The sequence below is a fragment of the Anolis sagrei genome, chromosome 1 (genome assembly GCF_037176765.1).
Source record: "Anolis sagrei isolate rAnoSag1 chromosome 1, rAnoSag1.mat, whole genome shotgun sequence".
NCBI lineage: Eukaryota > Metazoa > Chordata > Lepidosauria > Squamata > Dactyloidae > Anolis > Anolis sagrei.
In genome coordinates, this window is record NC_090021.1 from 88697161 (window position 1) to 88715171 (window position 18011).

General features: G+C 36.4%; 1 protein-coding gene across 1 annotated transcript in view; it reads left to right on the forward strand.

Moving 5' to 3' along the window:
* Nucleotides 1-13031, forward strand: part of MAN1A1 (mannosidase alpha class 1A member 1) — a 59238-nt gene extending 46207 nt beyond the window's left edge. Inside the window, exons 7-12 of the mRNA XM_060753255.2 lie at nt 751-844; nt 2436-2551; nt 4589-4808; nt 5764-5936; nt 8942-9057; nt 9802-13031. Of these exons, the coding sequence (XP_060609238.2) occupies nt 751-844; nt 2436-2551; nt 4589-4808; nt 5764-5936; nt 8942-9057; nt 9802-9925 (843 nt within the window). The 3' untranslated portion in view covers nt 9926-13031. The remainder of the gene's footprint in view (nt 1-750; nt 845-2435; nt 2552-4588; nt 4809-5763; nt 5937-8941; nt 9058-9801) is intronic.
* Nucleotides 13032-18011: the final 4980 nt, after the last annotated feature.

Below are 18011 nucleotides of genomic sequence, written 5' to 3' on the forward strand. Positions count from 1 at the left end.
TGCAGCACCCTCTTTTTGTTCTTAATACACATGCTTTAAAGAATGGTTTCGTTGGACTTTTTTACTCAGCTTGTTGTAGCAATTATAGAAGTAGTGGCCTTCCTAAAATCAGCCTATGCTTCCATAGTGTACTTTAGTTTCTAAATCAAAGAACATATTTTCTAAGAGCCAGCATGTTATAGCCATTAAAATGTTGGACAGGGATTCTGGGAAACCAAGGTTCACATTCCCACTCAGCCATGAAAACCTACTAGACACCCTTGATTATATCACACTCTCTCAACCTCTGAATAAATCTTGCCAAGAAAACCCCATGACAGTTGTTATAACTTGCTGTTGCCTTGAAGAAACAGGACAATAATAATGTTCCTGAGCCAGAGAAAACATAGTTTGTCTTTTGGTTGGGGAATCTAAAAGGGTTACTGCCTGAATGCATTCCGTGTACTCTCAGACGTCACTGACAGAAGCAGGACAACTTACTTTGAGATGTATGCCAGCACTCATCACATCCTTGCTTCTGTAGCCTTGGCATCTGGGTTTCCTTTCTTTAAAAGGAGTGTGAATTCCAGCAGGAATCCATTGCACTTGTATTAATACCATAAAATTGCTTTGGGGCATGTCCAGATATTTTTTAAAATCTCAGAAGTGTTGTTTCCATTACATGTATTCAAGTTAGTATATTTACCTTACAAGGCATATACATATTTAAATGAAATACAGGGATTGTGTTTTTTGTTTGTTTTGTAATAGGTTATGAACATTCGGAAAGTTCTAAACCGGTTGGATAAACCAGAAGGTCTTTACCCTAACTATCTAAATCCCAATAGTGGCCAGTGGGGTCAACGTAAGTACCGGAGCACACAAAAATCCAGTGTAATTGGTAGAAGTGAAGTCATGCAGATACTGTCCACAATTCAAGGCTTTTGTTCTCTTTGCACAATTTCTGTTTATGTATAAAACAGGTAGACAGTTGCAGAGTTTGGAGCCACCCATGCTCCATGTGCTACATTTCTTTCACCTCTATATAAAATCATTACTGTGTCGTTGAAGGTTTTTCATAGCCGAAATCACTGGGTTGCTGTGAGTTTTCCAGGCTGTATGTCCATGTTCAGGAGAGAATGGTTCTGGAACATGGCAATACAGCCTGAAAAACTCACAACAGCCAAAATCATAACGATTTGCTCTGCACCAAAATCCTTGTTCTCTTTAAGTTTGAAGGCTTTTTGTTAATTTATAGGATTTTAAATGCAACAATGATTTTGTTAGTACAGTAATAAATACCAGGTTACCAAACTAGGTTTTTATATCTGTTGGAAATGTAGAAATTCCTTTTAATGCTGTGACTCCTACCAGCATTTCCCCGCTGAAAATAGGCAAAAGGTTGTCACTGCAACTTTAAGGATCATGAGCCCAAGTATATTTTAGTTTAGCAGGACTAGATAGTATGACCAGGTGCTACTGGTTTTATTGCTGTTGTTCCTGTACATTTATTTAGCCTTTGTTACTTCAGTAGTAAATTGAAAGTGATTTGCAGCGTCATGGGTCAATTAGATTTGTCTCTAGCAATAATGGGTATAATAGCAGGACTTATTATTGATGAGACTCTGCTTCTGCTATTTAGTCTGGAAATGTCAAGAGTTTCTGAGGCAATTCATTTAGGAAACTGTAAAGGTCATTTAAATGCTGCTGTTCAGAGATCAGCCTTCCATCACATAGAGTGCACTCTCTCTTTTGGGGAAGGTTTCTCTCTTACTTTTATTATAGAGATTCCTGTAATTAATTAGGCATTTTTATACTTTTTTAAAAGTGCTCCGTTTTATTAGCTCATCACAGGACTATCTTGCCTTTACAGAACATTTCTTTGGCAATGGATAGCAAAGGTAACATTTACGAAAACCAAATACCACGCCATAGCCTGATGAGCAAAGAAGCACAATATAAAGGTGAAATCTTTTACAGAATAGTAGATTCTGTATAGTTGTATAGTTTCCAACTTTTAGGGGGGGAAACATGAATTCATATATTTACTGAGCATTTTTAGGAGCAACCTTACAGAGCAAAATATAAAACATGGCTCTAATCTAAATTTTGAGATTCCTGTTATCCAAGGTGTTAAATTGTATTTCTTGTCAGGAGATACTTTGTTGGCTTAACTGTGAGCTTTAGTCCTTTAAAAAATCCGCTATATCCCGTATCGAAATAAGAATGCACATGTAGTACATTACTTAATTGTAATTATTTACAATTAACAGGTAATACAGTTTTGCTTTTGTTTTTTCACTTTGTTCCTATCATACATTAGACAGTGTGGACAGCTTGCAGTGTAGGATTTGATCCAAAAAGTACTTGTAAATTAAAGAGATGTGTCTCTGTGTGTATTTAAACTGAAGACGGCATTAAAATACAGTGCTTTGTTGTTGTTTTTTTCTTTTCAGATCATGTCTCCATTGGGGGACTTGGAGATAGCTTTTATGAATATTTGCTTAAGGCATGGCTGATGTCAGATAAGACAGATGAAGAAGGCAAGCAAATGTATTATAATGCTGTTCAGGTAAACAAGTTATATAAATATTTTTAAGATGATTTAAGACCCCTCCTAAGTAAGTGTTTTCGAACTAAAATTATATCATGTTTTTAGGTATTCCTTTAAAAAATATTAAGTAGTTGCATCTAAAATATCCTGTAAAATATGCTATTATTCCTTGTTGATAGGTTGGCTCCAGATTTTGTTCCCATCAACAGGAGCATCCCCTAAGTGGTGTTTCACCAAAGTTTCTTATCAGTGGAAGGGAGAAAGAGACATTTTGCATGCTCCCTTCAAGTCCATTGTGTTGTCCCAATTCTCTTCAGAGTATTCGAAGTGGCACAAACATCTACAAGGGAAAAGAATCAATGCCTTCCACTCTATTAATAAGATCCTTTCACTGGATCAAAAATTCTTTTGTAAATGAAAGACCCTTTCTCCTCATAGAGTGTGATGCCTGCACCTTTGAATGGAGAGTAGGACTAAAGCATGCCTTCAAAGCATATTGATTACAGAACATATCTGTGGTAGAAGATCAAAATGTCACCTGCTCATACATGTAATATTATTTCAAGCCTGTTCTGCTGCCACAAGAACAGTAGACAACAGCCAACTTGCTGCTTGGTGAATGGAAAGATGCTATCAATTGAAATAAAATATATCTTGTCATTTAAGATTCCTCTTTTAAACATTATGGAAGCATTTTCTGTTCTGATAAATTATTTTGGTGATTTAGAATACCAAGAGTGACTTCACAGAATTGTGTTCTCCCATCATTACACATAATTGTTTGGTCCCATTACCACAGGGAAGAGCAATAATCAAATCCACACTTTTGAATGAAATTTCAACTTGCTTGAAATTAGCAGTTGTGGTTAATATACATTTTATAGTCCAGGTAGGCTTCTGAATGAATATACAGTTCATTCTCACTGGCAATTATACCTGTCAGGATTGATAGATGTTGGATAAATGTCATTTCTGGTTGCTTGAGAGTTACTTTTAAAACAGGCCTAATACTATACCCTATACCTGTACTAACTTGATATTGCTATTAAAAACAGTAATTAAAAGCAAAGGAAGACAACTGAACTTAATGTATCATTGCTGCTAAAAATTGGTTTTATTTTAATTTTTATTTAAAGTAAAATTTCTTTCAGTTTTTTGCCAGTTGTTTGAGAGTTCTGTTGTTTGAATTCTGGTTAACTGATAATATACTGTATTTTGATTAAGCAAACCTGAATATGTGTTATTCTAAAATACTACAGTAAACTTAGCTCTTGCCGTCAGATTTTTTAAAAACAGCATAAAAAGCCAGACTGCCATTACTTAAACCAGGGATTCTCAAACTGTGCTCTGCAGAGCTCTTGGGGCTCCGCAGCTAATAGTGAGAAGCGCCATGGAATCATGCTGCTTGTCACCTCATCTTTCCTCCTCTTGAAAAATGCAGGGAAATTATTGAACTGCCAGAATCAGCAGCAGCAGCATCCCTGGGCACAGACCCTTTCCTCCCTCACTGCCTAGACTCTTTTCCTTGCTGCCCAGACCCACCCACCCCCAACTTTCTTTGCTTCCAAAACCCTATTTCCCTCCCACTACTCAGAGTGGTGGGAGGTTGGACTGGATGGGCCCTGAGGTTTTTGTTTTTTGCATTCTGTGAATTAGTTCACACAAACACTCTCCATCCATCTGCCACTGGCCCAGTCCATGCCAGATAGATAGACAGACAGACACACACACACATTATATATAATATATAAACATTTCTTGGGAGTCCATGAGAAACTTTTGCTTCAAAAAGGCTCTGCAGCTGAAAAAGTATGAGAACCCCTGACTTGAAACAGTAAAATCCATCAGTGAGGAGGCCAGGCTCCAGGGAGATCAATGTATATTTGCAGAGCCCTTGTCCACACACTATTATATTTGTAGAGTGCCATTATCAGGGCAGTCCCTTATTCTTCATGTTATCCTGCTTTTGATGTTCATCGCCCTTTGGAATCAGCTTTGGGTGGGGGCTTTATTTACTGAATGCAAACTAACTGACTTTTTTTCTAATGTTTCTAGTCTATTGACACCCATCTAATCAGGAAGTCTAGCACTGGTCTGATGTACATTGCTGAATGGAAGGGTGGCCTCCTTGAACACAAAATGGGCCACCTTACTTGTTTTGCTGGAGGAATGTTTGTTCTGGGTGCAGATGGAGCACCAGCTGATAAAACTGGACGTCACGTTGAACTTGGTGCTGAAATTGCCCGCACATGTCATGAATCCTATGATCGCACAAGTAAGCTTTCTCATGTAGTTGATGTCTCATTCTCAAGAAAGTTTGTGTTGAATTTCTACCACATATAATTTCCAACTTCATATGTCAAATGGGAAAGTTTGCATAGATACACATGACTTCTTCATGTGTTGGATTTGTCAGACATACTGCTAAGGGAGGCCAGAAGAAAAGCTACAGCTATGCCTAAAATGTGAGCTGTTGACTTTTATCAGAAATCTATTTTCTTTTCAATCAGTCTCCTTAATACTTCTTTTTAAATTTTTTTATAGATGAGTTATAAGTATGGAGGAGGATAGAGAATATGAAAGAAAAAAACCTCCCTTATAAGATACATTTAAAATAATATATTTTGTAGCAAACCATATAATATATCAAGTAGTTATTGAGTGCCTATACAAATTTGGTAAGTATGTGTGAAAAGATAGAAAATAATTCAATGTTCAATTGAAATAGTCGCCTATATGTACTCACACTTCCAAGCTAAGAACTCACTCTGCAAAGCATCAGGGAATAGCATTTATACTAACCACAGCCATATAGTATTATCTATGCTTGCTATGTCTTAATTTTAAATTGTTTCATACTAGAAACAAGTAGAGATCAATATGGATTAGACTGTTAATGGCATATAATCTCATTTGACCAATTGACTTCAGTGTAGTGAACAAAATTAATATTTTTAATTCCAAGGAAAGTGCCAGTTTTCATTTTAAAGCAAAACCATCTCATTAGGAGAAACACTATGGAATTTTTCAGTAGTATTATGGAAAAGCTTTTGGCATATTTATTTTTGGCAATGGCAATAAATGTCATATAGAGCAGATGTATTTTGTTTGGAATTTATGTAATATAGTAATGTCATAATGATTTCCATACATGTATATGACTTCTACATACTGAAGAGCTGAAAATCCTTTATGATTATTCTGATTATTGAATGTAAATATTGTTTTAGGCATGAAGCTGGGACCAGAAGCCTTCAGGTTTGATGGTGGAGTTGAAGCAATTGCTACCAGACAAAATGAAAAATACTATATCTTGCGTCCTGAAGTTATAGAAACTTACATGTACATGTGGCGATTTACCCATGACCCAAAGTATCGTGAGTGGGGCTGGGAAGCTGTAGAGGTAATATGTTTGTGCTTATTTCTTTCAAAATTTAATTTTATGGCAGATGTTTTATTTAAAAAATCTTCAAGCAAATAGCGATTCTGTAGGGGTTTTCTAACTTTCAAGAATTAGGTTTATTTAGCCCCACCCCAGATCTGTTCTGAATCCCTGTCTGACTCATGGAGTATCTGGTGCTATCCCACCTTTTTAAATTATCCCACTATGATCTTAAATCAGTGATAAGGAGTAACAATAGGATTCTCCTCCTAACTCCTCATTCAACGTAACAATGAGGAATGTCACAAAAGGACTTGTCCAGGTAAAGAAATTGAGGACTAAACTAGGTGATGTGAAAAGGAAACCTTAAGGGGGATGTTAGTAATAACAACACTGTTGTCTGGTCTACTGGACTATTCTGGGAAGTAGTGAGATGTCAAGAGCCGAAACAGTTATTTGTCTCTCACATTAATAGAAATGTGATCATAGCTTAACTTGAGCCAACATCTATCTCATCTGAATTTTTTTTAAAAAATAAGCATATAACTGGTGTTTTCTAATATGTGTCAGGACCTTACTGTCTTAATATAGATATATTCAGTCTCTATAAAAATTCTGTCAAAACACAAGTGCACTTGTTTTTTACTTACATATACTGGGATATAATTTGAGGACATTTTCTGGCTAGTTTGCTAGCCTCGTTCTTAATGAAAAAGGGTTGGCGAGCTGAAAAGCAGTTGTGTGCCTTAGAAGTTGTGTTTTAACATATAATAATATTGTAATGCCCTTCAAATGCTGGAATTGTATCCATCTGAAGAAATAGCAGTGAACGGAAAGATTTGTTGTCAAGGATGAAATACCACCTGAAATTGTTTTCCAGAACCATTTTCCCCTGTATGAAAGCTTTGTGTTTTTGTAGGATTTTTTGGGGTCTTAACCATAAACATAGAATCATAGAATCAAAGAGTTGGAAGAGACCTCATGGGCCATCCAGTCCAACCCCCTGCCAAGAAGCAGGAGTATTGCATTCAAAGCACCCTTGACAGATGGCCATCCAGCCTCTCTTTAAAAGCTTCCAAAGAAGGAGCCTCCACCACACTCTGGGGCAGAGAGTTCCACTGCTGAACGGCTCTCACAGTCAGGAAGTTCTTCCTCATGTTCAGATGGAATCTTCTTTCTTGAATTGGACACAGTATTCCAGATGTGGTCTAGCCAAGGCAGAATAGAGGGGTAGCATTACTTCCCTAGACACTATGCTCCTGTTGATGCAGGCCAAAATCCCATTGGTTTTTTTTTGTTTTGTTTTTTTTTTGCCACCACATCACATTGTTGGCTCATGTTTAACTTGTTATCCATGAGAACTCCAAGATCTTTTTCACACGTACTGCTCTCGAACCAGGCGTCCCCCATTCTGTATCTTTGTCTTTTGTTTTTTTCTGCCTAAGTGGAGTATCTTGCATTTGTCACTGTTGAACTTCATTTTATTAGTTTTGGCCCATCTCTCTAATCTGTCAAGATCATTTTGTCAAGATAATTTGTTCTGCCAATATAAATATTCACAGAAATCCTAATTCCCTTAAGGAAAACTATGTCTGTTATAAAGGCCCCTCTTGAAACAGCTCCATATAATTACTATAATTCTATTTCTTACGGTGTTAATTGGAGCAGAGCTTCTTAAACTCTTCCCACTCTTTACCCCTTTCTGCTTGATAAATGTGTACATGATACATTTGTATATAGGTATAAAAATAAGTATAAAATCAAACATTTAATCAGTAAGGCTTGTTAAACAAATTGATCTTCCTTTTTATGAAACACACCTGAAGCTTTTTCTACAGACTTCATTGTAAACACTGCATGTTGTTACTAATAGATTCATATAATGTCCAAAACAGCCACTGTGTGATCAGAAACCTTTTACTATTGCCAAATTTTTCATGTCCCCAACATTGAATAAAGGGGACCCCATTTGAGGTTGGAATCTACAGTTCAAGAAGCAGTGATTTAGCGTGATCGGGTACTCTGAAGATGGGGGTAACTGAATCCAAAAACCGCTCCTCTTCCCTATATCCAGCTACTTTACTATACCAATCTATAAGTGACATAACTAACTCATCCTGCTAGTGTTGATGAGATCATTTTTAAAGACAACAAATAGCAAGAGTGAAGCCTTATGCCCACTTTCTGTCCTGGCCAGGAAGAGCTTTCTTTGCTTTGGAATTCATCCATGGTGAATTCACCAAATTATATTTGATATTGCAAATATTTCTGAGAAATGATGTGATTCTAAGAACTATAATACATTAATTTGCAACTCAGAACTACCACATCTAGAAGGATATCATTTCTAATTTTATGCAGCTTTTTTACTAATTTAGGAAATTATATTTAATTGTATTTTTCTCTAAAACTCCATTTCAATTTTACTTTTAAAAAAGTAAGTTTCTAATGCACCCAGACTACTTCACTCCCCACCAACAACACTCTCTCATACTTGACTTTGTTACCATGTTTATAACCTCCTTGAGATGGGTTTCATAGAATGATGATACCCCAGTTCTTCAACTGGTCTTTTGTGCGTTAATTTGCAATAGAATTGAAGGGAAATTCATAGCCTTTATTGCAAAACAAAAATGAAAAATTGTAATTGTACAGGCATACTGATTTAGCAGAAATTGACACTGTGACAGAAAGCGTCTAAAATACTGTAGTGAAGTGGTGCCTCGCAGTATTTGCTTCATCCCAATATTCCATAAAAAGTGGGACCTATGTACAGAGATGAATAATTCTGTTTCAGTTGCACTGAAATAAGTGGAAATTAAAATACACATATTTTAAATTATCCCATTCGCTTTAACTGGACTTCATTTAAGATACTTCTAGTTTTTCTGGTAAATGTTTCATTGCATTTTGTTACTTTTCTTTTTGTCACTTTGTTGAAAGGCAGTCTGTGAATGTTTTGTAATAAGGATAGGAGACATGTCTGTAACATGTCTCATCAAACTCTTTTCTCTCTTGAAATTTAGGCATTGGAACAATACTGCAGAGTAGATGGTGGTTATTCCGGTGTCAAAGATGTATACAGCAATCAGCAAAGCCATGATGATGTACAGCAAAGTTTCTTCCTTTCAGAAACGCTCAAGTAAGCAGTTAAAACTCTTCCAGTAAAAGGTAGTAAACAAAGTGTTAGCTTTTTTTCATCTGGACAACGGAACAGGGGACTAAGAAAGAGGTGTTGAGTTTATCATGGCTGTTACATAAAAACCTCTCAAGGAAATACAAGCCTTTAAAATGATTTCAAGTGAGGCACACAAGGGAGCCTTCCAACAAAAATGCCAGTCTCTTGAAACAAATTAGAATGCCTGAGCATTTGCTACTTAAATGCTATCCAAAATATAGTAATGTATCACACAGTAATAACATTTTCTTGGGTGTAATTTGATTTATGAAGTGGTGGTTCTTTTCTCTTCATGAAGCAGATTGAGCAATGAATCTGGCAAGCTGTCTACTCAGAAGGAATCATCTCCCCTGTCCCAGACAAAAGATCTGTTAAATTAGAGAACATAGGCTTGCCTGCTGGTTTTGGAAAGTAAATAATGTTTTGAACTGTTACCTTCATATTTACTGATGTGTGCAGTTCAGGCTCTGGAATGCGGAAGAAGCAGAGGACTAGTCTAGGAATGAATAATGTTATGAATGTAGCCGCAAGATGAAAAGAACAGAAATAAAACAGGGGTGCACCTCGGGATTTCCACGGTTATTTCCTATCATCCCAATTCTTATATTAAGATGTAAATAATTGGTTTGGTACCTGGAATAGTAACAAAATTATTTGCTCTTCTGACCTAACCTTCCACTTTTGTGATATTTTTTCCCTCTTTGCTAGGTACCTGTACTTACTGTTCTCTGAAGATGATCTCCTGCCATTTGAACACTGGGTCTTTAACACTGAGGCACACCCTCTTCCAGTCCTAACAACAGAAGAAGGGCAAAAAGGCAAAGGCAAATAATACTGAATTTTGTTTTGGGCACATGATAATTATTAATATTCCAGAGACATCACTTTAAACCATTTTTTGCAGTCTGCTGTCAACTCATACAATATTTGTCAAGGGACCTATAATCATGAATTATAATTAATCTTATTTATGTTTTAATAGAAAAAGTAACTTGTCATCTCTAGATTTTGTGAGGCCACAGTGTGCATTCAGCTGAATAGAATATGGAGGTCAGCATGTTACTTGTTTTCTGTTTTATTTTTGACTGCAAAATTCTATCCTCCTCTGTGAGGAGATGTCTGCTTTAAGCTGTAATACTTTGCTGTGTTGCAAAAAGCCATAAAGAATTAAGTATGAAGAGCTTTTTCTTTTTTAAAAATCTGTGTTAATGTGGTTTGTCTGATCACTAGAGACAAATCTAACTGTGACAGCCTCTTCTGATGCGGGTCTATCATTAATTGGTAATTTGAATACTTTAGAAGGTGTACATTCATGGAAAATACATAAGAATATTTTCATTTCATCTGTGCATGCTGTTATGTTGAATTGTGACTCATCTTAAAGGGCAAAGTCTGAATTTTGAATTCCTTTCCAAATATTCTTTGTGAATATTTCGAAAATCAAATCTAATCATGGATAACTTGGGTACCCAGTTTTTTTCTGTACCTCTGTCTAGTTTCACAAGCAGCGGTAAAACCAAGAGCATGGAAGCTGCCATCTGTGCATAGCTTCAGACTGAAATTCTAAAGGTCTTAAGCTGAATTTGCACAGGAATGCAAAAATTGTATCTCTTTCAAACTGGCAATACTGTATTCGAGGTGGGTTGGTCTAGTGTGTGTTTTGAAACTTTTCCTGTTTAAAGTTTTAGACAAGCTAGCCACATAAGTTTGTTATTGCAGTTTCAACATTCCAGCTAGCATTAAGTGCAATCGAAATAGATAACAGGAAAACAAAAGAAAAACTCATTTCAAAAGTAGCATGTTTCAGAAAGCGAAATTCTAAGTTTTAATTCACTTTTTGGGGGAGACTAAAGCTGACCCCACTACTTCTCAAAGTGCTTGATTTAAAAAAACTAATCAGTGTCCTTCTTAATAAAAATGACATAATAAATATTGGTTGCTAAGGGACAGTTTTGTTGTGAAGCAGCTCTTGTCTGCTTCTGCCAACAGAATTGCCTACATGACTGAAATTAAGATTAAAATATTACTTTAATGCAGTATTGGTACTTGCTTGAGAGAAATCTTTTACACATTTTGAAGAACTCATGGGATTGGGGAGATAAATAGTACAGAAATTTAAGGCAAGTGGTTGCTTTCTGTTCAGGCTTACATCATTAGTTGTGTACATAGCTTTGAACAACATTTAGCTAGAAGAATAAGTCAACTTCCTCGCCCTGTTTTATCTACTGCTGCCATTTTTATGCTGTCAAAAATGCTATCCTCCTCCTCATACCAGCTTCTTGATATGGAGCATAAAATAAGTGATCCCAGAGACAAAGTAATTACCATATCTGGTCTACATCCCTTTTCCAAGTGCTTTTTAGCCTCATTGCATGATTCTGCATTTCAGTATAATAGCAAACAATAACCATACTGCAGTTATATTTCAAACAAGCTTACAACATAATGGTTTCATTTGCAAAGATCCACAAGACTGCATACAGAATCAGGCCATAGGAATGACACTTAACAGTGTGTGATCTGGCAGTTTGAATGGTGAGAACACATAAGCAATAATTTTAACCTTCCCCCACCCAAGATTTTTCCTGCCCCCTGTTTTGTGCCTCTCCATGCCAAATCACATCATAAGTTCTTAATCAGCCTCAAGATTTCAAAGGGATCAGTTAGGAAGATTTGTGAATGAATGATGTGAGGAATGAGATGACATAGGACTTCACTAAGGACCTCATCACAAAGGCCCATGGATTTTGCCACACAACGTGGTAAATCCTTGGGCTCCTGGCGGGTATAGAGAAGCCGTCACTCCATGCCCTGGACAACTTTCCTCCATTGCTGGTAAAGCAACACGGCAAGGCTCCCATGTTGCCGTAGCACAGGCATATGTCACTTGCTCTCTCTTTCCAGATGGAACCCACCTGGAAGTACACGTGCATCATGTAATGGGCTCCATCCTGAAAGAGGAGAACAATGGGGAAAGTACCCTATCGGATGAAGATGGTAGCTCTTCACTGCTATTTATACTAAAGTCATAATTTCATTATAATTGGGTATGATGATTTCTTGTGTTCAGTTTTTGCATTCTGTGTTTGATTTTTTTTAACAAAATGAAAAAGACTTTTGAAAGCATGATGTTAGAAACAATACTGTGGCAAATATTTATCTGAATCTTATTTCACTGGTTCTTCTGAGATAAGTATGTCTTTGTACTGTATTTAACCATCCTTTTTCTCATTTGGAAGTGTTAGGAAGAGTTTAATTCTAAATACTCATTCCTATAGATGTGACTGAAGAAAGCCAAATGTAATTTGATTTTTATCTTTTTCCATAAATAACCCATCTCTAGCTCACTTTTTAAAATACTAAATCATAGTTGTACTTGGGCACTAAGGCATCTACTGCTCACAGTAATAGGTTGCTCCAACAAAGTGTGCATTCTGTCATATCACCGGCAGCACTGCACTACTGTGTACACAATTAAAATAACAGTAATTACAATTAAATTAAACACCTCGATGTTTCGAGTCAGTACTCTGTTATCACACAGCCTGCCATGTTACAAGAAAAATCTGTGATATGTTATTGCAAGAGAGGATAAGTTTAGGATGCCCACTGCAGTACAGGTTTTCTAGTCTTGGAACTCAGAATTATGTAACTCGGAATGATTAACTATCTTGTTTTCAGAATTCACTCATGTTTCAAAAGAAAAAGCAGGGCAGCAATTACTTGAATGGGCTAACCATGTGCCGTGCTCTTTTAGAACATTGCAATCTGTGCAGTATCTTTAATTCAATGAAGATAGTTAGTGTCAATTTGCAACGCTTAAGAGTGAAGCTCCACTCTAACTCTCTTTGTCCTAAATCCAACATTGTGTTGATACTGGAACTGTAGCATTACATAATTTCCTTCCCTTTTTCCACCCCCTCCACCTCCCCCCCCCCCCCCAAAAAAAACCCCAGGCTCTTGAGTTTCTCAGTCTTCAAACGGCGATGTTAAGAGTGTGCAGGGGACTGCTATTGAGAACAGGGATTGCCCTGTTCTGCTTTCATTCTGTTTAGAGGTGATGCCAGCATTTGTGTAGCATTGAATGTTGCTCTTGGGAGCTACCATTGCCATTAGACTGTGATGCTGATCCCCAAATTCTCTTCCATGCACAATAAATCCGCAACATTCCTCACAGTTCTACCTCAGGGCCCCAAAACCCATCCTTCCTTTATTTCGACCCTTGCTAGCAACATCTATTTAGAAGAGCATGAATAACCTAAACTTTGTGGGAGATCTACCAGATCTTCTAGTGTGCGAGAACAGATCTCAATCTAAAGAGCATAATGCCCTGTCCAAATATTTGAATTTTTCAAAAATACCAACAGAAAGAGATCCTTGTTTATCCAGCATGATTTTCAGTTCTCTTAAATAATAGCCCATTTTTGCCTTATACCTAAAGTCCTTCAAGCCTCTATTTTGGAGGCACTGGATTTCACCCATTTTCTGTGCCAATCAAGTGCTTCTCCTTGCACGTAAATCTAGAACATTTCATTTTAAAATAATTATTCTGTAGATATTTATTTCATCTGTACATGCCTACTTACATTGAAAGAAAATGTTCAGTACATCAGGTAAATTGTATCTAGGCCACTACCTAAAATATTTTCATCATTTACTATACATTCCATACAAACAGAGACCATTGGACTGAAGTAGCCTCTGGAGGGAAATCTGGCCTTTCAGTGTCTATCCTGCTCAGCACTTTCACATCCATATAATAGCCTAGTCTGGTTGAGTAAAGAACAACGAAATACAAAACAAACTCTCAATTTGATGAAAGTATGATTATTCTGACCTCATGCTCTAAGGAAGGGTATTCTACACCCAGAAGATCTGTTTTCCTGAGATGTGCTTATAGAGCCCTTTAAAGGGGGAATACCCAAACCTATCTAATGGTAGAAATGTAGGCATACTTCACACTCATATTGCCTGATGGATTCTCCCCACCTACTGTATTTTTGGTGATGTTAGGCATTGATGTGCTGCTGCCAAAATGTGCAAGTTCCCATTTTGGGAAACCTAGTTATTCTGCCCCGGTGGTATTTCTGTACTTGTCACTATAAATACTGGAAGATAATTATGAATGTAGCAGGAATTGTACTAGTCATTTTGCTCCTTGCCACTCCCTTAGAAGTAATTCACATAAACAGGTGCAATCTATTAAAAGGCATCAACATACGTTTTCATCAGCTTCATATTTTCTCTTGACTGGAAATTGTGATTATGATCTTTTCTTCATGGGTATTATTATTTGAAAGAGCACAAAGTTTCTATGGTTCTATAACATACAGTAATCAGGTTGTATGTATAAGCTGCACTATAATGTACCTTTTTTGTAAAGTGATGTAAGTAGACAAGAAGATTGTATACCCTTAGAACTGCTAAAGTAAAAGAGAAACAAGTTTTATATCTTCAAAAGTAGTTTAACCCAAGAACACCAAAGTATAAAACTTCAGAGTGATCACCGTTTCAAGACTACAATCCTGAGATTATTTACAACGATGTAAATGGTTTCAGAATTATGTTTTAGTGTTTATGAATGATTGTCATACAAACACCCTGGGGGAAAATCTGTTACCTTGTACATTTAAATAACTATGGGGTGACTGATTAAATGCTAACCACTGTATATGTATTTTAGAATTAAGACAAAAATTGTTTTTAAAAGGTCTGTTCCTGTTTAGACAATGTCTAAACTTCCATTGCTCTTCATCATATCACAGTGCAGTAGTTTCAATATCTATTCAGTCTTGAAAATTACTAAAATATCATATGTGTTGTATGACAGCTCTATGATCCCCAAATGACACTGTGTTGATATGGTATACTTCTCATGCCCTCATTTTGTGTAATTAAAATCTTCTTTTAATTTGTGCATATCTCACTTTGTCCTTTTCCACCTTTATAGAAATCTCTGAAGTTATAAAAGATCAAATGTTTAATTTTTAAGAACTATATTTGTAAAAAAAAAATCTATTGTGAATAAAGCTTTTTAATACACCTTTTGTCTGGGCAGACATTTTTCATATATTTTGGTAACTGGTGGATCCAAGTGTCAAAATTTGTCTGTATCTGCTGATTTTGTTATTTCCATTACAGCACTCTCAACATGAATATATGAAACTAGCTCCATAGTTAGTTGAACAGTGAGCCTGTTAGGTCTAGAAGTCTCCCTTCTATAATTATAAGGTCTCCAGGAATCCAAAACAGCTTCTTTTCACAGCCCTGCCACTTAGATATTTTAACCAGAATTTGCAGTAATATAACATTTCAGACTGAAAGCATATATTCTGTCATCACGTTGTGCCTCTTTCTTATTTCATCTATGAATGATGTGTAGATGCTGTCATATAGGTGCTAGACAACAGATCCATATAGGTCATTTCATATAACAACACAACCAACTCGATACTTCAGATTATCAGAAAAGAATATATAGTAGTGACTGGCTGAAACTGGAGTTTCTGCATGGATAGTGTTTCAAAGTTTTCTCTTTCAAGTAATAAAATGGTAAACAATCATCCTTGAGTAGAAAAAGATGTAAAAAATACTGGTAAGGTTGGAGTTAAAATGACATACCTGATATGGCATAGCGTATCGCCTGGCATGACTTAAAATGTGTAAATATATCTACTGAACAGATTTCATATGAATATTGTTCAGTAACTTATTTCTGAATTTATTTGTCTCTGGGGAGAGAGGGCAGGGTATAAATAAAGCATTATTATTATTATTATTATTATTATTATTATTATTATTATTATTATGTAGCTGAAGCCTTAGCTCCACCATTTTGTTTCTCTGTTCAGCTCAGATTATTTTGTGGTTTTCTTGGCTATTTAAGGGACTACCAAAGAGACTACTAGGGTGTAGAAACCATGTAGGCTGCTTTATTTTGAGCTGCATTTCTTTTTTGCATCATTTGAGAGCCTTAAAACAATACATTTCTTCTGGGATTTTTACTGCCTACTCATCTTACTCTAAGGCTTTTATTGATCAGAAGTGTACATTTGCCAGGCTGTCCCTGCTGTCGTGACTTTGAGTGCACTGCCATGAGTGATAAATGTTAACTTCAGTCAGCCTTATGCTGAAGCCAGTTTTGTGAGAGCTTACCCCCTCCCCATTCTTTTGCACAAGAGATTTGTTAGAGCTATTGTGAGATTATAACATCGCGTTTTCATAAGGCAGAGAGGACAAATGTCTTAATAGGATAAGTAAAAAAAAAAGGCTGAATAATATCCTATTACGCTTGTATAGGTGACCTGATGGCATCTTGTGTATCACCCCTACCTCAAAACTGAAAACATCTGTCAAAGATGAAATAAGAAATTAAATTACAATTATGGCAATTCATAATAATGTTAAACGATTAAAGTCCATCTATTTGATGAATGCAAACAGGATGCAATAATTCAGCACAGGACATTATTTTTTTATATCCTTGAGAGGGCCAAAGTAAAATCATGAGCTGTGGACAGTTAATAAAAATAGTCATCTTTCTTGCTGGGTTCATAAAACGTATATAAAATTCTAAACAGATGCCAGATTTTTAAAATCAGTTTGCATCGCTCACTAACTGCTTACTAGACTGTAGAGCTACATGATTGTAGAATTTCAAATAAAAATGCCCAAATGTAACAAGGACCATCCACCTATGAGAATTAATTTCTACATATCTTGCAGATGTTGTACAGCTATAAATCCCAGTGCTTGTGCAGGCCAGACATAGGCAGATGCATGTAAATCTAAATCAATATCCCCATCCAGATAATATCCTTTTTTTTTTTTTTTTTTTTTTGGTCGTGTCAGGAGTGATTGCAAGTCGCTCCTGGTGTGAGAGAATTGGCCATCTGCAAGGACGTTGCCCAGGGGATGCCTGGATGATTTTGATGTTTTTATCATCCTTGTGGGAGGCTTCTCTCATGTCCCCGCATGAGGAGCCGGAGCTGATAGAAGGAGCTCATCCGCCTCTCCCCGGATTCGAACCATTAGGGCTGTGCAATCAATAAAAAAGTTTCAAAAATCATTACAAAATTAGAGGGCACTGCCATTTCATTTCTACAGTGTTTCTATAGTATCATTAATTAAAAAAATTACTATTACAATAGTAACAAAATTTTGCTCCTGTTTTGTTAAAGTAATTGGGGGGGGGGGGGTCCCAGGGCTTCTTTATCCTCATTTTTAGAGCTATTGGGGTGAAACTTGCTACAATGATAGAACACATTTAACACTGTTACCCACCTCAAAGTTTCAGAATGTTTCACTCATCTATTGATTTGGGGGGAATTTCTTTGGGTTTACCAAAAAGATTTTAAAAAAAACTACAAGAACTATGTCCTTGAGTTTCTCTACAGTTACACAACATAACCAGGGCAACATTCCCCAAGTTTCAGAAATATTAGCATATCTCCTGGGGTTTTTTTGGGGGGGGGGGTTGAATTTTTTCTCAAGAAAAAGCTTTTTCATCTGCTGTGGCTGGCTGGAGCGGGGTGAGGTGATATTTCTTAAGCACTATATTAAGCAAGAGCAAGGTCTCCCAAAACCCAGAGAATCTTTATAGTCCCCCCCCCCCCCCAACAAAAAAGGGATTGAACTCAATGCTTTGACTTGTGGCCAAGATAAGCATGTGGTTGTGTTCTGTTTTGTTGAATTATGCACACATAAATCACACTAGCTATAGAAAAAGCAGGTAAGGCAACTTATGCCAGAGTTAAACAAGTGGTTCTTTTTTTTCTTTTTTCTTTTTGGATTATACTCAGAAATCACACTAGGTCTAGAAAAAATAGCTAAGGCAACTTGTGCCAGAATTAAATAAGTAGTTGTATGGGGTTTTTGTTGTTGTTGTTGTTGTTTTACTTTATTATGCACACAGAGAT